The sequence below is a fragment of the Lepidothrix coronata genome, unplaced genomic scaffold (assembly GCF_001604755.1).
Source record: "Lepidothrix coronata isolate B3197 unplaced genomic scaffold, Lepidothrix_coronata-1.0 Scaffold77, whole genome shotgun sequence".
Classification (NCBI taxonomy): domain Eukaryota; kingdom Metazoa; phylum Chordata; class Aves; order Passeriformes; family Pipridae; genus Lepidothrix; species Lepidothrix coronata.
In genome coordinates, this window is record NW_016690257.1 from 516,892 (window position 1) to 539,319 (window position 22,428).

The 22,428-nt window shown below is 42.3% G+C and overlaps 1 protein-coding gene across 4 annotated transcripts in view; it reads left to right on the plus strand.

Annotated features, from left to right (window-relative positions):
- The first annotated feature begins 241 nt into the window (after positions 1-241).
- DYM (dymeclin) overlaps positions 242-22,428 on the plus strand; it is a 215,479-nt gene continuing 193,292 nt past the window's right edge. For 2 of the 4 annotated variants that reach the window (XM_017819757.1, XM_017819760.1), the window contains exons 1-2: positions 242-371; positions 13,313-13,490. In XM_017819757.1, the coding sequence (XP_017675246.1) occupies positions 13,351-13,490 (140 nt within the window). In that variant the 5' untranslated portion in view covers positions 242-371; positions 13,313-13,350. Of the gene's footprint in view, positions 372-13,311; positions 13,491-22,428 lie in introns of all 4 variants that reach the window. The other 2 variants (XM_017819758.1, XM_017819759.1) reach the window with 2 other exon arrangements.

A 22,428-nucleotide genomic window follows, 5' to 3' on the forward strand; every position in this document is an offset into this window, starting at 1 on the left:
CAGCTCCACGTCCCTGTGCTGTTGTTCCCCAGGGAACAGGAGGCAGCTCTGCAGGCGGGGTCAGACCCGAGGGGTCAGAGGGTCTCAACTCCCCCCTCACGCTCTGGGGTCACGTCCCACTCCCGGTTCGGGGGCTTCGCGCCCGCCCCTCCCGCACTACAACTCCCGTCATGCCCCGCGGGAGCCCCCGGGCGCGCTCCGCGCACGCGCAGCGGGGCCGCGCCGGCGACGTGGAGGCGGGCGGGGACCGAGAGGGGCCGTGAGGGGACCGGGAGCGGCGGCGGCCGAGGGGCCCGGGACTGACCCCGCACCGACCCGGCTCTGACCCGGCACCGACCCGGCTCTGACCCGGCACCGACCCGGCTCCGACGGTAAGCGCGGCCTCCGCGGGTGGACTCGGCGGGCGCCGGCTCCGAGAGGGGCCCCCGAGGTCGCCCCCGGTTCTCCCAACGCCACCGTCCCCTCGTGGCGCGGGCCCGTGTCGCGACAGAGGGAGGGATGCGCTTGTGTAAGTCGGCACCGGCGCTGCGGAGAGTAACATCAGCACCGCCGTGTCCCCGGCCGGGCTGAGGCATCTCCAGGGATCCCTTAGGGGAGATCCAGGGATCTCTCGCAGAGTCCCCAGGATGTGCCGGTGTCGCTTTATCCACCCCCCGGGTGCTCCCTGACAGGCATCCAGGGATCCCTCGCAGGTCCACAGGATGTGCCTGTGTATCTTAGGGATCCAGTGATCCCTCACAGCGTCCCCGGAGTGTGCCTGTTCCCCTTAGGATTCCTCACAGGGTCCCTGGGATGTGCCTGTGTCCGTTAGGAATCCAAGGATCCCTCACAGAATCTCTGGGATGTGCCTGTGTCTCTTTATCCAGCCCAAAGGTGCTCCCTTGACAGGGATCCAGGGATCCCCTCAGGGTCCCCAGGATGCCCCTGTGTCCTTTTATGTGCCCTCAGTACCAGAATGCCAGAGGTTCACACCTGTATTACCGGAATGCCAGAGGTTCACACCCGTATTTCGTGTTTTGTGCTCATAATGACATTTATTATTCGTGCATAGGTGATAAATTGGTGTATTTTCCATCCTCTTCCTGAGAACCAGAGCGTTTTCTGGTGCTCTGCACCATCTCAGATCTGCTCACTCCACCTCCTGCTCTCTCCTACCACTTGTTTTCATGCTTCTGAAAGACAATATTTATTGAAAGCGAGGCATATTTGACTTTAAAACAGAATTTGTCTCTTACCAGGCTTTGTATTACCTCCTCTGCCTTCATGCCAAGCACTGTTTGTTTGGTTTTTTTTAAACTTATTTATTCTTTTTAATCTTCTGTGCTGAGCATAGGGAGTTCGCGGGGCCGTAATCTGATTTCTCCCCTTGCCTGTGCTGAGGGATAACGTGTTTGGGCTGCACCTCTAATCATTGGAGGTATTTGCAGGAGTAACCAGGCTGTTGATATTCCCTGCACGGATCACTTTTGGGAGTGCAGGGGAGTGGAAAGAGGCTCCCGGGTGGTTGGGCCCAGTTTCCCAACGCAGGGTTGTGTAACCCCACGCTGTGTCAATTCCCAGCTGAAAACCATTGAAGTTGCTCCAGTTGGGGTGGCTTCAAAACTATTCTTGCTCCTTGGATTGCCAGGAGCTTGGGAAGGCCTTGTCCTGTCCTTTCTATAAGCTGTGTTGCCTTTCCACGTTGCTTCTGTATCAGCAGAAGCCCATGGACGGCCCAGGGAATGATGGACCCAGCTCAGCACTCTCACCTACCTGGAGCATCCGTTAGATCCTCTTCTTCCAGCCCTGTGTTGGTGTTTTACTGGCACAGCCTTGAATCCCTGATATTTCCTGCTAAATTCAGCAATAAAGTATTTATAGCAAATTATTGCTAAGATCAGGTGGCTCTGGTGCTTCCTTCCAGTGCTTTTATCAGATTAATAGGAAGATCCCAAGATCACAGAATCCCAGAATCCCAGAATGGTTTGGGAGGGAAGAGACCTTAAGGAACATCTCATTCCACCCCTGCCATGGGTAGGGACACCTCCCAAGTTGCTCCAAGCTCTGTCCAACCTGGCCTTGAACACTTCCAGGGATCCAGGGGCAGCCACAGCTTCTCTGGGCAGCCTGTGCCAGGGCCTCCCCACCCTCACAGTCAACAATTCCTTCCCCATATCCCATCTAACCCTACCCTCTGGCAGTTTTTAACATACTTTGTTTTTTACATTGGTGAGGTGTTTTTAACATGCTGATGACTGACAAAAGTTACTAAAAGCAAGAAATCCTGTTTGGTGGCTGATGAGCTGATGTCAGAGTGGGAGATTAAAGATTGTAACAGTATTTCTTCAAAGTGTATTTTGTAGAGTGGGAAGCCTCTTGTACCTTGTAGTAATCCCACACTCTGGCAAGTATAATTTCATTTGCAGTAGATCCTGGAGATAGGTGATGTAAATCATGATGTGTAATATAATAAAAAATTCTTACACATAAAAAAGAGATTTGTCCTTCTGCACAACATACTTTTTTATGCTGTGGATAGATTTCTAGCTGTGACAAACTTCTAAAGCAGAGACGAACAGCCCTGTTGTAAAAATATGCATAATTTCCAATTCAAGAAGAGTACAGATGCCAAAATAATTGTATAACCTTTGAAATACAGAAACATATACCAATATTGAAACAAATGCAGACTTTCTAATGGACATCAGAGCACCTGTTTGAAGCTTTAAAGGTGGTTGAATAATCTTTTTGAAACATTACTTTGGCCATTAGGCAGGTTTTATTTATGTCTGGGAGAAAGTCTTTGTGTGTAACAATAATCTTAACACTCCTTACATAAAGAAGCTACATAGTTTATTAAACCATGCTGGGTTTTTCCTGACTTGTGTCATATCCAACCCGGCTGCCTGTTTTAATTGTGGTGAAAACTGAATGGATTTCTATAAATTGATGTTTAGGTATGTGTACTGAGTATTAAAACAAACAAACAACAAAAAAAAAAGAGGGACAGATTCAACAAAAACATTCTCATATTGAACAAAATTTCCGACACTGCAATCCATCATAGGTTGTCAGGGTGTTGGTGTAACGTGTTTTCGAAGGCCACTGCTGTATTTGTGGTGTTAAAAGTCTCTTTTTGGCTGCTGGAAGAAGATAAAACCAGCAACATTGGTACTGATGTGCAGTTATGCCAAGTCAGGTCTCTTTATGCATATTCTTGATTAGTCTTTTTTTTTTTTAAGCTCCATATCCCTTTGACGCTCTTTTACTGTTTAAAGTTCAGTTTGTTGGTCTTGTTTCGTAGTTCCAGCACAGCCATCCTGCAGGCAGCAGGAGTCTCACCGGTGAGGGCAAACACCAGATTTACAGAGGTACCTGCCCACTGCAAAGAGCAGAGATAGTATTTTAATTTTCCTTTCTTGAAACTTTTGCAAAGTGTGTTATTTACCTGTGACAGTTTCATAACGGGTGCAGAAAGCTGAGCCTTTTACACAGAGATTGTAAGGTGTGCTTGACCCAGCCTTCCTCCCTTCTGACTGTGTTTACTAATTGGATTAAAGAAATTACTTCTGCATATACTCCAGAAAACACTGGCTGTGTTTGAGTGCTGACCTTTCCTTGGTGTGTAGGAATGTCTGAATAAGGATAGAGGTAACTTTTTTTTATAATTGCCCCCACACCACCTCTCCTCCCCCTCTGCCATAGGACGTTTTTCTAAAACTGATTCTGTCATTCTGCTCTCAAATTCGTCAGATTGGTGCAGTAATTATTTCACGAAATGTTATGTAGGAGTTATGTCAGAAAAATTATCGGGTTTGTAGCTTTAAATTTTGTTAGCTCCTGATAAATTTTAGAGGCTTTTGTGTCTTCAGGGAGATTTGGCCACAAGTGTGGTGTTTTGGTGTGGGCGTGTAACTGCCAGCATTAAAAACGGACAAAATTGAGGAGTCCCTAACAGATCTTGTGGATTTTTGTGTCCATGAACTAGAGATATGTTTTGTTGCATGTGTGGGAATGGGACAAAGAAGTCCTTAGATGCTATAAATGTTTATTTACTCGTAAAAGTTAAATGGCAGCTCTCTGAACTTCTTAACAGAAAGGTGTTTGTGGGATTCAAAAAAGCTCCTTCCAGAGATTGAACATGTACCTGCTGTCCTGCCCCTGACAAAACATGGTGACTGAGGGCAGAGAGGACAAAAAGCTTAACATAAATTAGTTGTGTCACCTAATGATTGTGTGTTAATGGAGAGGCCAATACTTGGTGGGTGGAAATACAACAATTTGGGGGTTTAGGTCTTCAAAACAGGATTATTGTTTGTCACAAGCATACATTTGCTTTATTGGTGTTCGGTGCCATCACGTAATATTTTCATATGTTTTAGAGCAGTATCTCAAGTTTTTGTTATGAGGTGAAAGGTTGGAATGGTATTTTTGTGTCAGGCTTCTTTGGATCTTGAATAACTTTAGAGAAAAGAGATTTGAGCAAGGCTGTTTTTTTTTCGCCTGTGAGTCAGTAGTTCCATTTCAGGGTGAGGCTGTGAAGGTGACTAGTGAGGGTGACTAGTAGTTCATTTGAAATAAGCTTTTTTGAGATTATTAAATGGGCATCTCCTTATCAAAATTAGTAGATTTGACGATCAGACATTAGCTGTTTGGATCACCAGTAACCTGGTGGTTAGTGATTGCACGTTACTATAAAGAATGAATTGAAATGTGTAAAGCTTCTGTGATGGCACTGAGAAAGTAGACCAGCTGTACATGTCAGTCTCATGTATAGAATTCAGGTTTTCGTTTTTCTGTCACCTCCTTTCAGAACACTCCATTGCAACACGACAAACCGTGTAGGGTGAACTGTCAAAGACAGAGGTGATTTATAGCATCTCTTGTGGAGCAGTCTGGGCAACCACCACAACATCCGGGCTCGCTCACATCCGATTCCTTCTGCTTGAAATACTCTGCCTCACTGTGAAGGTCTTGAAAAATCCCTTCTTCGTTTGGGAGCAGAACGACTGTCCCGTAGGTGGGATGTGAAGGAAGCAGATTGTGCTCTTCAGAATTAGGCTTTTATTGACGACTGGCTCCCATGAAAACGCTGTGGAAAAGGAACTGGAGCAGAAAACAGCATCGTCACTCGTTTTTTCAGCTGTGTGCCCTCCCTGTGAGGGGCCTTCTCTACCTGCAGTAAATCTATCAAGATAAATCACTTCTGCTACGTGCAGGACTCCCCAGGCTTCAGTGGAAGCCAGAAGGACCACACTACTGTCACTGCAGTGCTGCTTTATTCAGGCTCTTACTGCGGAAGAGGAAGGCAGTAGAATAGTCCAGGAGGACCGAAAGCGATGCTGTGCTTGTTCATCCAGCAGGATAAACAGTGGACAAGTCAGATAATTTATATTGGGAGCTGCCTTAAGACCTGAAGATGGACGTTTTTATTTTCCTTGTACTTAAGGTTTATGGGGACCACTTCATAATCCTGTGGCATTTCTTACTGCTGTCCAAAAGTGCTTCTGTCCTAAGGTGTTGAGCTTTCAGGGAAGGTACTTTGGTACCTGGTGAATGGTTAGTGTGCTGTGCTGCTGCAAAGGTTAAATTGAAGGGTTGTAGGTACAGACTTTCACAACCCCAGGCAGTAGCTGTCAAACTTGGTAGTGTGTGAAAAGTTCTGGGTAGAGGAGAAATGGAGAATTATCTAGAAAGCCAAGAAAGATGGTGTTGGCCCCCAAGTTGCAAGGATAGACCCCATCATGGTCATGTTGTATTTTTCACAAAAGTCTGCTACTTCTCACAAAACCTTTTTTTTTTCTTTTTTTTGGTTTTAGGGGTTTTTTTTTTGGGTGCTTGTATGTGTCTCAACAGTTGCAGTGTGAAAAAGTGAAGGGGGTGGATAAAGGGAATTGGAGAAAGGAGTTGTCGCCAAATATGCTGCAGAAAAGGGGAGGAAAATTGCACATCAGTGAAAAGTAAAGTGAGCAGAAACAGTCTTTTCTGCATCAGTCATTAACTTAAAAACAGTAGGAAACTTTTTTAATTGGTCATGAAGAACACATTTATTCCATTCTGAAATCTCCCAGGTAGTTTGGTTGTAAGTGACTAGGGTGACAGAGAAGGTGAATTCTTAACAGTGGTTTGACTCTATTTGGTGATTGTCAGGCATTGAGTTATAGCTGAAATATTTTGACTCTTTAACATGCTTTAAAAACAAAGATTATTTCATTGCTCTCCTCTGATTTAAAATGGCAAAAAATCCTAAAGTCTGAGGATTGTAAAGATTTTTTTTTTTCCCTAAGGATTCCTTTTACAGTCATGAGTTGCTATTGCTGTGTATTTCTTCATCATTAGTTTTGTTTAGCAAAATGTTACCGATTTAATTGGTAAAAACAAAGTTCTTAAACTTTTGTGCCTCTTTTTGTGTGAAAACTAGTGAATGATTCCTTGGTATTAATGAAATATTTGCGTAACTGCCTTTTATCTTTGCAGAAAGATAAAATTTCATTTCTTGTTTTTTTTTCTTTTTCTTTTTTTATTTTTTCGAGCCTTGGTGACAGCACCAAAACTTCTTCAAAACAGTTGCCCAGGCAGTGCAGGTGCATAAACACTTAGTATGCCTGGGAAGCTGCAAAGCTGTCCTTATTGAGGGAGCTTTGTCACCCTGTTTTTCAGAGAGTGATTAGGAGATTTGGAGAGCTAACATAGCTGCGATTTGAATTACAAGGTCTGGTTACTGTTGCCTTCTTTCCTGGAATGGAGCAGAAGGCATTATGTAGGTAAGAGAAACTGTAGGTCAGCTCCTGAAATCAAATCTCTTCGGTTTTACAGTGTCTGTGCTCATTCCATACAATCCCAGAATGGTTTGGGTTCAAAGGGACCTTAAAGCTCATCCAGTTCCACCCCTGCCATGGACAGGGACACCTTCCATTAGCCCAGGTTGCTCCAAGCCCCATCCAACCTGGCCTTCAACACTTCCAGGGATGGGGCAGCCACAGCTTCTCTGGGCAACCTGTGCCGGGACCTCTTCACTCTCACAGAGAGGAATTCCTTCCCAATATCCCATCTGACCCTGCCCTCTGGCAGTGGGAAGCCACTCCCCCTTGTCCTGTCATAGCAGTTAATATCTGTGACCCCTATTCTGGTTCCTTTGGGTAGGTGTGGTACCCAGTTCCAATTTCTCTGGGAAAATACCCGTTGGTATTTCTGTCAGCAGTTAATCCATACAAAGATTCTGATCCTAAGGTACAGTGGAGGACCAGGTGATGTTGTTTCTTTTTGCATATTGTTTTATTTGTTACGTTTTCTTGGGCCCTGGAGTGCTCTGTGGTTTGTTTACTGATGGGCAGAAATAAGATCTCTTAGGTCATGAAGATTTTGCAGTCATTGGGATGTGATGAAACTTGGGACAGGTTTAGTGAAGCCGAGGTGCAGAGGGGTGAGTATTAAAGCAGCACATGCAAGATCTTGCCCAGATCAGCTGGCACTTAGTTTGATCTGTCTTTGGTTTGACTACCTCCCTACCTGCCTTTCAGAGGCCCTAGAGAAGTTTTGAGATATTTTTTGTGTTGGGTGGAAAATAGGGATATTTTAATAGGAATAAAATCCTGTGTTAGGGAATAATCTAGGACAGAATATTGAGGCTGTGACAGAAGCAGGTTAGTGAGTTGCAAAAGCTGCTTTGCTGGGAGCAGGAAGGTGAGTATCTTCATAAAGATGGCAAAATAAGTAGGGCTTCTGGTTTACTGCAGCTTTCCCTGCTCTAGTAAAGCAAGTTGAAACACATTAAACAAATAGAAAGAGACTTCCAGGCTGTGCAGCTGCTTCAGACAACTCACTCTGATCCTGCACAGGAATATACATCTATAAGGTGTAACTTTGGGTTTTTTAGACTGTTCTTTAGCTGTGGATGCACTGTTGGCAAGTTGTGTATGATATTTAGTCCATAAAGCATTGGATCCTTGGGTCTAAATATCCTTCCCTGTGAGGGTGGTGAGGCCCTGGCACAGGCTGTCCAGAGAAGCTGTGGCTGCCCCTGGATCCCTGGAAGTGTTGAAGGCCAGGTTGGACAGGGCTTGGAGCAACTTGGGATAGTGGAAGATGTCCCTGCCCATGGTAGGGGGTGGAATGAGGAGAGCTTTAAGGTCCCTTCCCAGTCAAACCAGTCTGTGTTCCAGTGGAATATTATTGTAATATGAATGAGTAGTCAGAATTCAAATATGCTGTGTGGACAGTAAAATTCACATATTGGGGCTGAATAATGCATACTGTTAATATAACTTCTGTGTCTTCTGTTGCATGGAGAATCATATCTATATAATGGAGTAGTCTCATAGCTCTGTGGGAAGTTTTATGTTAGGAAAAAATATATATCATCTATATTATTCATGTTGTCTGCAAACTCAGCCACACAGTCATGGCAAGGATAGTTTTGGAAGGGGGAGCTGGCTGTGCTGGACAGATTAACAAAATGTCAACACTGGCAGTTAGGTTGTGAGACCAGTAGAAGATTTAATCCTGAAAGGAACTATAATTACTTGTCTAAAATTATTTAAATAGAAAGTTTAGAGAGCATGACGAGTTTTTTCCCAAGTTCAGTAGTACACATCTGTGCCTTCAGTTACACTTATGAGCACAGACCCAGCAGGTGTCTATTGCTGAATTGCTTTTAACTTTCAGAGGAAAAAATATATTCTTGTAAACATTGTTAATAATTAATACTAAAATCTTTTAGAAGAAACAGTAAATTCGGGATTTATATCTGCCCTTAGCAATTTGAGGTTGGAATGAGTCCTGATGTGCAAAACAAACTCCCTTGTGTTGCTGTGGAGCATCTGCTGCTGCATCGTGGAGCCAAGTTCTGGGACTGAACATATGTTGGGTATAATAGAGCATGACACTTGCAGACCAGGCTATGATTCTGCAGGGGTGTAATAACACTGATTTAAACTGAATGAATTGCTAATAAGTTGTGTTTGAATTTCTTTTATTTTCCTTTTTTTCCTTTTTTTTTTTTAAACAAAAAAATAAAATTGAATTTCAAAAAGAAAATTAAACTTTTTTTTTAATTTTAATGAACTATGCATTTATTTAGTGTATTTCAAGTTAAAAAAAATTAGATTTCATTGGTAATTTACTGCTGGGGTAAGGACTGACTTTTCTGGAGTGAAAGAGGATTTGCCATGATTTAGTGTTTCTTGGGTGTGTTGCACTTCAGCATGTGAGGAAGCAGAAGCCGTTCAACCTTGTTTTTTGCAGTGACTTTGGAATCCCCTGGAGCAGCCCTTCTATGCAGCGGGGGCTGTTATGAAAGTCAAGTCAAAGTAGGGAAAATCATGGATAAATAAATTTTAAATACTATCTAAAACTTACTGTTGTGTTTGTGTTCCAAATACTGACCAACCTTTTATGTTGTTTAAAGACTTTATAGCGCAGTTGAACCTCTGCTGCCTTAACCAGCATTCAGGCACAGCAGTAGCGCCTCTTAGTCAAGAGCAATGTCCACATTTAAGTGGCTGTGTGTTACATTTGAGTGGCCTTTTCAGCCAAAGGCAGCTGTTTCTAAAAGAAACATTTAATAGCATGTTTGAAAAATGATTTAAGGTGGTGACTAGCATTTAATTTAATATTGTGTAGTAACATCTGTCTTGGAAATGTATTCGAGATCATGGCTAGAATGTAACCAGCTAAGTTAAAACATTGGGGTTGATCTGTTACTGTTGTTAAAATGCCTGGAAATGAAATGTTGATAATGTTTATTCTAATTGTAATTATTTTTGGACATTTTTGCTGTAGGATATTCATGAACTCTTAAAGAGGGACTGGTTTCCTGAGTCACCTGGTGGCTGGAGTTCCTCAAAAATGTCTTGCTTATTTAAAGCAGGGCCTGTGGCTGCTCAAGTTGTAGGAGCTGAAGGTGCTCAGGCTGCATCAAAAAGTCCTTGCAGAGCACTTCAGCAAGCTTTGAGATAACACAAGGTCCTGGTGGAAGGAGTTAGGAAGGAGTCCACTCTGTTACACCTGTTTTATGTTGTTTGTAAGTGTGGTCATCTAGAACTTGCTGAGATTTTCACTTTGGAGGAGTATAGTGAACATAATGTTCTTACAAGAGGGAAAAAAACCTCCTGGGATATAACAAAGAGAGAAAAAGCCGTATGTTTGATTGCTCCAAGATTTGTTGGCTCCCAGATGAGTGGAAGGCAAAGCTTGCCAAGTCCACTTATCTACAAACTACTTTCTGGAGCTCAAACTAGCAATTGCATTCTTTTGACAGATCTCAATGGCTTGGTGTTTATTTCATCTAGAGGAGAAAATAGTCAGCCAGTGCCTCATTTTCCTGTCACTTCAGGGCAGGGCTGTGGAGTCAAACATGTTCTCTGCAGTTTGGAAGGAGCCAGCTGGGCATTAGGGCTGGGGAGCTCACTAGGAATTCCAGCCAGCAGCTCGTCGTGTTGCTCGAGAGTGTGGCTGTGGCCACGGAACTGGGTGTGTTTTTGGGCACTGCAATTTGACACTGACTCTGAAAAAAAACATGGCAAATATTTTGCTGAGACTTGCAGTTAAAGCACTATTTGTTTTGGATTTGTGTTAATGGAATTTAACCTGCTGGGATACCGTTGGAAATCTGGAAAGTATGCAGACTCTTTTTCAAGAATTAGCTTGCAACCTGTTCCCATTGCTCTCATATTTCTGGGAAAGTGGGTTAAATGGGGGGCTCTGGGGAGCTGCAGCAAGCTGTAAGAATAGTTTGGGAAACAAAGAATATGGTTACTCATCTTAGGAGAACAGGCTAAGGATTTTGGACACTGTCAATGCTCTGACATGGGGAGCTCAAGAGTTCCAGGTTATGGTGGAGGGATTTGAAGGCAGGGCTCCAACTGCCTCTTGGTTCTCTTCTCCCTTAGGTGTTCTTCCTGGAGCAAGTGAACTGGAAAACATGAGCAGACAATGGGAACATGAAGCAGACACAGACCAGACTTGTCTTTTCTCCAAGAAGTGATGGTTTAAATGTAGGGCCTCTAAGTCATTTAAAGGTGCAGGGAAGGGACCTGAGTCAAAATATGGGTCCAGGGCCAACAGTGTTGTTGTTGGCTTCTGTGGTGGTTGAACATGTTGGAAATGTGTTCAGGTTGGACAAGGCTTGGAGCAACCTGGGCTAGTGGAAGGTGTCCCTGTCCATGGCAGGGGGTGGAATGAGATGAGCTTTAACGTCCCCTCCAACCCAAACCATCCTGTGATTCTGTGAAACGAGGGGATGCAGAGCTGAGATGTCCGTGTACCAGCTCAACCTCGATTCTTTTACAAAGTGATCATCCAGTATTCTCAGATATTACACAAATTGGTTTCTCTTCTACTTTATTCTATAGCTTTAGTATTCATTGGCATTGTTTCAAAGGCAGAATACACTGATTTGGGGGATTTTTTTGTTTGAGGTGACAAAATTTGTGTTCAGGTTAAGATGCACTCCTTTGGTCCTGTGAGTAAGCATTCAACCAAAGTTCTGGAAATCCTCTTAGACTAATTACATTTTGTAGTCCTTTAATGCTTTTCCACAGAATTCCCTGGCACATTTTCACTCCTAGGCTACTTTAAATTTCTCTTCCTGCAGGGAGCCCCTGTGACAAAACCAGCTTTTTCAAGTGCTGTAGGCAGTGTCTTCAGAGCTTTTTGCTAAGGGAGGTGTATATAAGGTTGTAAGGTTATTGCATCTCCCATTGGGTCAGGTCTAAAGGGAGGTGGTGAAAACCCAACTGTCCCATAAAAACAAAGAGTTCCCTGGGTGCATTTTGGCAGAGTTATGGTGGTGGAGTTGTTGAAGGAGAAGAGATACTGAGTCATTGTAAAGGTTTCATCTTTCAGTATCCTGTCCTCTAGAGCAGCTGATAGTGACAGTGCTGGAATGGAGGGAAGGAGTGTGGAGTGGTGTATTTCCAGTCAGTAGAGTCCCCTACAAATAAAATTTAGAAAATAATAAACAATGTCCTCATTCTTGTAGCATTTCACCTTCTACTGCTTAATATATCTTATATTCTACTCTCTGTACTGGCATTTTGTTGTTTCTGAAATATTTAGGTACTGTACATTTGCTCTAAATATGAGAGACAAGTTCTTCAGGGACCTCCATGATGGCTGCAAACATTGCAGCTTTTCCTTGCATATCTTTCTTTGTTCTTAGTAAGCTTTCCTCATATTTATACTGTTCTTTATTAATATTAACTTCTGCTAGAATTGTCTCTTCTGGAAGTAATTGCTGCTGCAAAGTCGAGAGAATCAGTACTGGAGTGATTCATGAGACAGATCCTGTATCTTTGTCAAGGGAAGAGTTGCTGGTGGGTAGTAGCTTGAATCTCCTAAGGTAGCTGTCCCTGTTCTTGTGTCTTATGCCAGCTCAGGAGTGTTTGGCTTGCACAGTAATATGTTGCACAGCACTGTTATCTTGGGAATGCTTTTTTTTTTTTCATATAAACTCTTAAAGCTATCAGTCACAGTTATTTCTTCCCAAAAGATGGAAGATTATTGAATCTGATATCCTGGAAAGATGTAAGATACTTGGAATCATCCCTGGCACATAGTTGATAGCATCGTGGTGTTTTTTTTTTTTCCTTTAATTAAGTTGTTTATAAAGATGAGAAGCAGTGATAAGCAGCATGAAGAACTGAAACCTCATTCTTTGCACAGATCAAGTACAACACAGCTAGTAATGAAAAGAGGATTTGGAGTGCCAACTTCTGCACTGTTCCTTCAAAAAGCAGTTGTGTTTCTGATGGGTTTATTTTTTTATCTTTTCCCCTTTGAAGTAGTTGCCCAGGAACAACCACATTATTTTACAGAGATGGTCAGTAGTACATTTCCTTGCTGGATAACAGCACAACAATAGCTGTGCTTTCTCTGGCAAGGCAGGAGCTTTCAAGATGTCGATCACTGGTGGCACACTGCGTCTTTACAGAAGCAGCCATGTTCTGTCTGTGCATATTCAGTTTGAAAATGTATTCCTGCATTGCTTGTCAACCTGTCACCCCTGTTAAAACTGTGAGTTCTTTGCAGATTCCCCCACTGGTAGCAGCCCTGGTACTGATAAAACTGTCCTGAGTGTGATATATTAAAATCCGAGTGAGATGATGACTGAAATATATACCACAGAAACATCTAACTTCCTTGGATGAGGATGTTATTCTCCTAAGTTTTTGAAAGAAAGTTTAACGTCTTCCTCTGCACCTGATTTCTACGTCTCAGTGATTTTTCAAGGGAATGAACTAAAGCTTTAGCGCTGTCTAATTTAGGATCCATATAGTCCTTATTTGTACAAAAGACTTACGTTTCTCTCTTCTTCTTTTTTATTTCCTTAAAGAAATGAGCGTTTAGAAAGAGATTTGCCAAACGAAGAAGATGGGAGCAAACAGCAGCAGCATCAGTGAGCTTCCAGAAAACGAGTACTTAAAAAAATTGTCAGGAGCAGAGCCCATCTCTGAGAATGACCCGTTCTGGAATCAGCTGCTGTCTTTTAGCTTCACCACTCCAACAAACAGGTAAGAGGGTGCTGAAGAACTAAACTTAGATAATGTATTTATAGAAGTGACAAGTCCAAAAGCAAATGAGTGGTTATGTTAATTGTTCCTGTTTTAAGTAGCATAGGAATAAATGCCTGTGTAGAATAGGCTGTTGCTCCTAAGTTTGGAAATGTTTTCCACCAACTTTTCCATTCATGTGGGTTTCTTTCTTCTTCATGATGGCTGTAATTGCTATTCATTCTCCTGGGAAAGATCTGAAATAGGGTCTGTAGTGTTGGGGGGGAAATTTTTTCTTTTCCTTGTTGTTTTAGGAAGCTTTCTTTTTCTTTGGTGTAGCCTCTGGGGTGACTGGACTTGCTGAATATTCCAACTCTTGATGTTTCTTCTCAACTTACAGTGAATTTTACATCTTCCATGATTTAATTATAGGTTAGCTGTTTAGTTTTTTAGCCTATATAGCTTTTTTTCACCTTCTTTTGCATTTTAAAAAGAAGTTTGGCATGTTGTGTTCGTACAGATATTTTCTAAATATCTAAAATTCAAGCTTTGAACGTCTTTTCATTCCAGCAAGTGGTGTGGATATAAATAGAATTAGTATTTTTGAGAGGATCCATAGCCCACCTCCAGGAACAGAGAATATAAGTCCTTGTGAATTCTGTTAACCCAACTCCATTGCTAAATTCCTTGGCCTCTGTGCTGATAATCATTCTTACAAGAACAATCTGATATTACTTAACACCTTTAAGTGTTACTTAAACTGCTTTTACCTTTTACAACAGTGACCTGATGCTTTTCTGTGAATAAGTGAAAGTTCAGACAGCTGGAGTGGAAAATGGGTTAAGGTAAATAACTGTGAGGCATTTACTAGGTGCTATTTTTGTGAAGAGTGAGGAGGAAGAAGTGTTTTGGCTTCTGCCTGGAGAGAATAGCCAGAGGTTAGGAAGAAGGTGCAGTGCTGTGGAGGGCTGTAAAGCTTGTGAAGGATGTTTTGTAATTGGGAGTGTGTGAGGGAACAATTGTATTTCCTCTAAGATCCCTGATGAGACAGGAATTATTTATGGCCTACCCATGGCTAAGAAGATGTACAATATTCCAAGTTATGTAATACTCTATTGTTTGGGTTTTTTTAGGGGAAAATAGTTATATATAAAACCCCAGCAATTTCTTTGAGTGGTTCTACTCTTTTTCCTTCCTCTGTGGAAGTTAAAGAGTTTTTCACAGTTTGCTTTGCTATTCACAGAATCAGATCCAGCACAGAGTAAATTTTCTAAAAATAAACCCCACCCAACTGAACAAAGCAAAAACCTAACTAAACAAACAAACAAAAAAACAACCCCAAGCAGTAAATATAATTAAAAAACAAAGCAAACAACAACAACAAAAATGATCCAAACTCAGTTTGAAAGCTTTAATGAGCTGAACACCAGATGGTGCTCTTGCCTGGCAGCTGGAAGAGAAATATTTTTAGAGGCATCTTTTTCTGCAGCTTAATAATTGGAGGGAAACAGAAATTTCCCATTAACTTGCACATCTATCTGAGAGAACCACTTGACAAGTGATTTTGGATGATGTTGGCACCCTCAGCCATTGTCTGTATCAGATAACCTTGCCTGCAGGAACAGAACAATAGAGGTCAATATTCATCTCTGAGACTAGAAGCTTGCAATTTGTCAAGTTAACTCTGTTTTTAAAGAAGCCTGAGTGTAGGTCATACCTTTGTCAGGAGCAAGATGCTGGTTCGTGACTTGTGGAAGGGAGTCAGTTGAATGGGACAGAGTTTTAAAGTTTTCTTCTCTTTTTAAATTTACTTTTTTCGTTGTAAAATTAGTGACTGTTTGCAAGTGTTATTGGGAGCCATATAAGTGTTGGGGGTTGTTTTTGTGGAGGTGAATGGTGATACTCTAGAGTTTTTGCAAAGATGGGACTAATATGATCCCCAAGGAGAAGAGGGTTGTCTTTTCTGGATGCTGCTTTGGACATAATTCTGTTCCACATAGAGCAGTACCACAGGGAAAGAGGGGGAGAAATACATGAGAAGAGAAGGCAGTGGGAAAATGCATGTTAGTAGGAAAAGCAATCAACCAAAGCAAAAATATCCAAGGGAAAACCAGCAATGTGGGGAAGTTGCTGGGGTGGGGCTGGGGTAGGTTTCCTCCTTTCAGCAGCAGGTGCCTGGCATGTTCACCTTGTTCAAGAAACCTTGGCCATAGCAAGGAACCAGTACCTGCAAGGAAGACATCTAAGGGGAATCTGAATCTGTGTAAGTGAAGTTTGTAGGGTTTCTAACACTTTTCCATGCTTGTTTTCTCTGGGGAGGGACGTATGACTAGTGCTTTGCTTTACAGGAGCTGTTCCAAGTTAGTCCAGGTGCTGCTGGTCCCAGGTGCCAAACTGAGCTGGATTTTCTGAGGAACAATAGTCTTTTAATCTTCTAAATCAGAAGCCTAGGGCTTGGCTTGAGAGATGGGGAATTACTGTCTTTCTGCTCTGAGAAACACAAGGACAGGATACTGTATCCTGTATTATAATGGCACTGCTCTCTATGCTCTGCTGTCTTCTTCATTTTTCTTTTGCTTTGCTTGTCTTGGAACTTTTGTACTCTCTTCTGTGTCCTTATTTTGCTTTTCCCTCTTTTCCCTTTCAGTTTGGTTGTGTTCTTCCTCTATTCATCCATTTCTCATCTTCCTGGTTCTCTCCTTTGGTTTCTCTCCCTAGCCCTATGTGTCTTAATCTCTCTTTAGCATTGCTCATTTCCTCAGCCATTCCTTCTTTGCTGGGTTTATTTTTTCAGTCCTGTTAACTTCTTGATCTGTTTCTGTGAAGAACACGAGGTGGTTTTCTCTGGGGAATAAGGTTTGCCAAATACCGGCACTGCTGACTGCGAAGTCACTGTGTCTCTGTCAGCAACACTGATGCAAGATGCTCTTGCCCTTTCACTATCTCTTCCAGTGTTTATCTGGTTCTGTTGTGGGTTTAATCAGGAACTAATCTGTCTGAAAAATAACACGACCAAGAAAAAGTGTTTGTTTTTTCAGCTGAGTTAATTCCCCAGAGTGATTCATACCTTGGCGCCACAAAACAATTCTGGCATAGTGAGGGATTGATTTTTTGGGGGGGCACAGCAGACTGTTGGGCTAAAAGGTGAGATTGCTTAAAACTGCTGTTTTAACCATCCAAAAATGAATGGGAAAGCATGTGGTCAAAGCAGAGCTGGCTGCTAGGAGTGTAACATTCTGCTTTTCTGGGCTGTTTGTTCTTCCTCATGTAATGTCGATTTTCATAATAAGTAACAAGTATTAAGAGGAAATATTACGTGTAACTAATTCTGGTCTGTGTATTCACAAACCCTGATTCTGAATCAGCTGTCAGTGATCAGCAATGAGCTGATGGTGAATCCCTGTGACTCCCCTGCCAGGAGTGATAGTAACAGCCAGAGCCAGTCTCAGCTATTTGGCAGGTAAGGGAGTCCACTGGGGCCTTTCACAGTCTAGGAGTGGTAGGAGATAAGTGGTATATACATAAGTGATAGTAAAAGGGAAAGTTACCAGCAGTTTAGTTTTAGGTTGCCTCATGCTTTCTGCTGTAAAAGGTTTATTGTGATATCATCTGACAGAAGTTTCTGCTGAGAAATTTCTGGTTTCAGCCATTTGGAAGTACTTGGTGCTCCAATTTCACACTCCTGCATGTTCTTTTTTTTTTTTTTTTCCCCCTTCATGGGTCTTTATTTGTTGCACAGAATGGACTCCTGGGAGCTGAATTAAAATTGTATAAAACCTCTTTAAATCTTCCACTTCTACCTTTCAAGTGGCTGACTTATCAATCTGAATAATGTTTGGATATTGGAAAAACACAATACAGCTTTTCTGGATGACTGTTTTAGTTATTGTTACGATGAAGAGCTGTGAAGTTTACTTTGGAGCCTTAGCTCTCAGTCTAGGCAGACCTTGTGTTTGTCTGGCTCTCCTACGAGTTGCTACCAAGAATGCAACCTCCTCCTTAGCAGTGGTATTAGTTACAATTATTTTCTGATGGAAAACTTGCAAGTTAACTAAAGCAGAACTTGCTGAAAATCATGTGCTTAATATTTACTGTTCAGCTTTGTTCCTTCCCTGGAGTTATTAATGAGTTGCTGGTTCAGGAATAGTGTGCATGGGCCTTTAGTGGAAAGACATAAAAATGAGCAGCTTTTATGTTGCCTTAACGTGGTACATTTTTAAAGTGCTACAATAAATCATATGCAGCCTTATGTTCTTTGATGTCTTTCCTCCAACTAGTCCATTAAAATCAGCATTCCCACAGTATGAATTGACTAAATGGGCTGGTTCTCCTGTTTTGTATTCAATGGCAAAGAAAAAAGGCCCTACTATGAGGAAAAATAGTCAGGAAAGCTACTCCTTTGGGTTTTTTTTCTGCCTCCTTTTTTAAAGGGGGTGGTTGTCTGCTTTGGTTTGGGTCTTTTTCTTACCATACCAAGGGCAGGTGTCCTGGTATGTTTGGAATTACAGTTTGTATGCAGAATGTTTCCTCTTGCCATGTTGAGACACTTTAACAAAAGTCACTGCCACTTTGAAACCTCTTGTGGGGTGATGCTGTTAAACTAAAAGGGGATAAGACCACGTTCTTCAAAGTTCACTGCTGTCAGGAAGCAACTTTCACTGCCTTCTAGTAATTGTGGTTTTGTTCAAGTCTGTGGGACTGATTGATAATAAATTTATAGTAAAGCAACTGAATTCAACTGCTCTAAAATAATCCTCTTCATAATGCTACTGGGTTTTTTTCCTTCTGGTTTTTTTTTTCCCCCTCTTCTCTTTGGAAGTAATGTTTTTTTACAGTATATGCCATAATAGCTGACCACAAAATCCAGCTGTCTGGTAGTTTGAAGCCAAAAATAAAAGTCTGCAGTCAATGAAAACAATGAAATTTTTTTGACTGGCAGACTGCTCGATTTACCATTCTTTCCCACCTCCACTGAGGAGATGTTTCTTACAGAAAACTCATTCCCTGATGAAGAAACTCCTTGTACTCTGATCAGCAACTACAAAGTGATTAAATCCCAACAAATTAACGGTTATCCTTGGTTACTCTTTACTTCCACCACAGATGAGTGGTAGCTGGAGTCACATAGATTTTGCCTGTGCATAGGTGGGTTTGTAGTGGCAATTGGTGTGCAAAATACTCTTACTGCTTGGTGTTGGGATGTTACAGGCAATAATCACTGCCACTGTTAAACCTCTCCTGATTTTATACCTTTAAAATTAAACAAGATAAAACCATTTTCTTTAAAGAATTCTGTGCTGTCAAGGGAGCAAATTTTGCTATTATTAATTTTAGTTTTGCTGAAGTCTGTGGACTTAACCCTCTACATAAAAAAAAGCAAATAAAATAATTTCTTTCCTTTATGAAGTACTTTGAAAATGCTGACCATCAGGTCACAGGATGAGGCAGGAACTCCTGTGAAGCCTGGAATTTTTTCCTAAAGTGTGTGGGAAGCAACTCTGCACCTCACACACTTGCTTGGATCTAAGTGGGCCAGTCAAGCCAGTGTGGTTAAGAATATTTTGCTTTAAATCCTCAGTGTTTCCCCCCTGTGGTCACAGCCTGTTTGAATCCCTACACCAGGTGGTACTTTTTGCTCATTCCTTGGAAAATTGTAGAACTGATAAATATGTAAATATGTACAGCTTTCCCAAAACAGGGTAGGAGCTTAGTTCAGGTAGTGCCAGTTTAAATACATAATTACAAGAACAAACTCACCCAGGTCATTGTGATCATGCTGTTACAGATCCGTGGCTTGAAACTGGTGTTTCGTGTCATAGAATCCCAGACTGGTTTAGGTTGGAAAACGTGTGGGGTTTTTCATGTGCTTTGCTGAAAGATTGTGGTTTCCTCGATTCTCCCATAGATACTTTGTTACAATTAAATATATTGTGTCGAAGGGGAACGATGTAAATGCATTTTTAACTTAGTCCCAAACTGCCATGTTATTCCCAGATATTTGCCTAAAATCATGGAATTGTTTAGGTTGGAAAAACCCTCCAAGGCCATCAAGTCCAACAGTTCCCCAGCACTGCCAAGGCCACCACTGACCCCTGTCCCCAAGTGCCACATCCACGTGGCATTTCAATCCCTCCAGGGACGGGGATTCCACCACTGCCCTGGGCAGCCCCTTCCAATGCCTGACAGCCCTTTCCATGAAGAAATTTTCCCAGTATCCAGCCTAAGCCTCCCCTGGCACAGCTTGAGGCCGTTCCCTCTCATCCTGTCCCTTGTTCCCTGGGAGCAAAGCCCGACCCCCCCTGCTCCCCCCTCCTGTCAGGGAGTTGCAGAGCCAGAAGGTCCCCCCTGAGCCTCCTTTTCTCCAGGCTGAGCCCCCCCAGCTCCCTCAGCTGCTCCTGGTGCTCCAGACCCTTCCCCAGCTCCGTTCCCTACTCTGGACTCAAAATATATATGTCTGTATACATATTTGACAACAAGGCAGTCCATATTCCTCAGCTGAGGGTTTTTAGAGAAAACTGGAGCTTTTATTTTTGGTCAGTGAAGTGAAGAAGCTTCGCTCTGTGCTGGCTCTTGTTTGTGCTGAAATACAGTTTGAATATTTAGTACCAGTGCTGCTCTGTGGGTTAAGGAAAAGACAAATGTTTTAGTGTCAGGTTTCCATTCTTACATTAATTCATTAGCCAGATGTCATCTCCACAGGGACTGTAGAGCAAAGTCAGTACCACAGTTGCTTGCAGCATTTCTTTTGTGCCACCTTATGACTCTTAGCTTTGCCATTTTCTAGCTAAGTGTTACTGTAATTTACCTTCTGTCTCTTCACCGCACAAAAAAATACCTAGTCTCTCACTCCTCCGTGTCTCTCACTTCACTTTCCTGCCCAAGCAGAGGAAAGAAAGCCACTGCTAAGCTTGCCCCCAAGTACCTGGGAATGAGCTGCTATTTTTGTACCCCCCCATACTCTCTCCATGAATCTATCCACGGGGAGGTAACAGTATTAATACTTCTGTTCAGTGCAAGAACACCATTTCACTGGTCTATGTATGTGTGCGTGTGTGTGTTGGGGTGGTGTTTCTGCTGAAATTCCTCCTCACCAGGTGTTTCTGTTGAGTGAACTGAAATTTTGTGTGTGGCAGTTTCGTGTGTCTTGTGTGTGGCAAAATTCAATTTTGTGTTCTTGTTGTATGAGTTAGAGCGAGTGGGCTGTAGGTAGTTTTTAAGCATTGCACTTCATTTTGGTAGGAAAAAGAATGACTCGAGTGTTAAAAGCTTTGCTGAAGATCTGAAGGCCTTGCTTGGTTTTTCACTGTTTTTGATCCTGGCAACTTGCAGAAATTAGGCAACTCTGTGGAATTTGTTTGAGGATTTTGTGTGGATTTTAATAACTCAATGGGAAGAAAAAAAATCTGTAAGAACACTATACTTTGAACTCTAACTGCTTAGAAATGAGGGGAAAATGAACCATAATTCAAAGCTGCATGTCTGCATTTATGGTTTAAATCCTGAAGCAATTATAATAACCACTCAGACTGTGTCCCCAGGATCTTTGAATAGTGGGAGGTGGGTCACGTTGTGTTAGATGATGATTATTCAGTACTTAAGAATTCTCTACTGAGTTGGTGTCCTATGCAATATTCACCCTCCCTGCTCTTAGGAAGGAATAAATCCTGATGTCAAGCAGCCAGCTGGGCAAATTTAGAAGTTTGTTTGTTGTTTTTTTTTTTCAGTGCAAGGTCACACAGACCTAGAAAACTGTGTTGTCATGAACCTGTTGTGTGTAGTTGCTGGTGGCGTGTTCTTACTCAATACCATTTGTTTTTAATTACTCCGCGTGTTTTTAGTGCTGAAACAAGAGACCACCTTCGAGACCAAGTCCATTGTTTTTAAATATGTATCAAAGTGTAAGTTTGTTCTTTCTGAATCTTATGTTTCAAAGCATAAGAGAGGAACGAATGCTGATATTTGATATCAGGACAAGCCAATCTGCATAAAGTTGTCTTAGGATATTCATCAGCTGCAGGTGAAGAGCTGTCTCAGCTGTCAGCTCACTGCACAGTAAATTACTCTGGTATACAGGGAAATTTGCAGCCATCTTAAAACTTAATATGTTTGATGTCTTTATCTTGAATAATTTCCTATTGAGGGGTTTTGAAATAGTTCTTTTCGCTGCTGTTCCTACCAATGTCTTCTAGTCCTCGGGAGTTTGGTCACAGCTCAAACTCCACAGCTTCCAAGAGCACATCTCCACAGGGTTTTCGGCAGTGGAGTGGGTTTAGGTGCTTCCCACACAGCACCACTGATAATCTCAGGTTGATTGTATTACCAATCTAAATTTAAAAACAGAAAGAAGGAGGGCTGTTTTCCCCCACCACTGTCTTTTAGGTTGCTGGCAGAGCTGTAGGTGGTTGCTGAGATGGGGTTGAGCAGGTGGGACAGAGAGTTAGTCTCTGATAGTTTTGTATAAATCAGATTACTCTTCAGAAAACTTAATGCTTAGGAAGGAACAGCGACTTTGGCAATCTAATTATTGCAGTATTCAGTTTTGCTATATTTTTGTGTGAGAGTAGTGCTGCAACAGAGGCTGTACCACCAACCTTTATAGGCTTAGCACTGTTCAGGTGTCATTACATTGCCACTCTCCTGTTTATTCTGAGGATGGTGGTTGTCATACCTTTCATTACAAGGATGTGACTGCATGAGCTCTGAAATTGTTCAGCCTGTATTACATACAGTTAATTCAGTCTGTGTAGGGGCTGTACAGTCTCCTCCGAAGCCCTGAGCAGTAGGACCTGCAGTGACAGGACAGGGGGTGATGGTTTTAAACTAGGAGAGGGTAGATTCACAGTAGCTAGGAGAGGGAAGATTCAGTCTAGACAGAAGTGAGAAATTTTAATGACGAGGGTGATGGGACAGGGTGCCCTTTAGTTATTAATATTGAGACACCTCCGTATGGCTCAGTGCG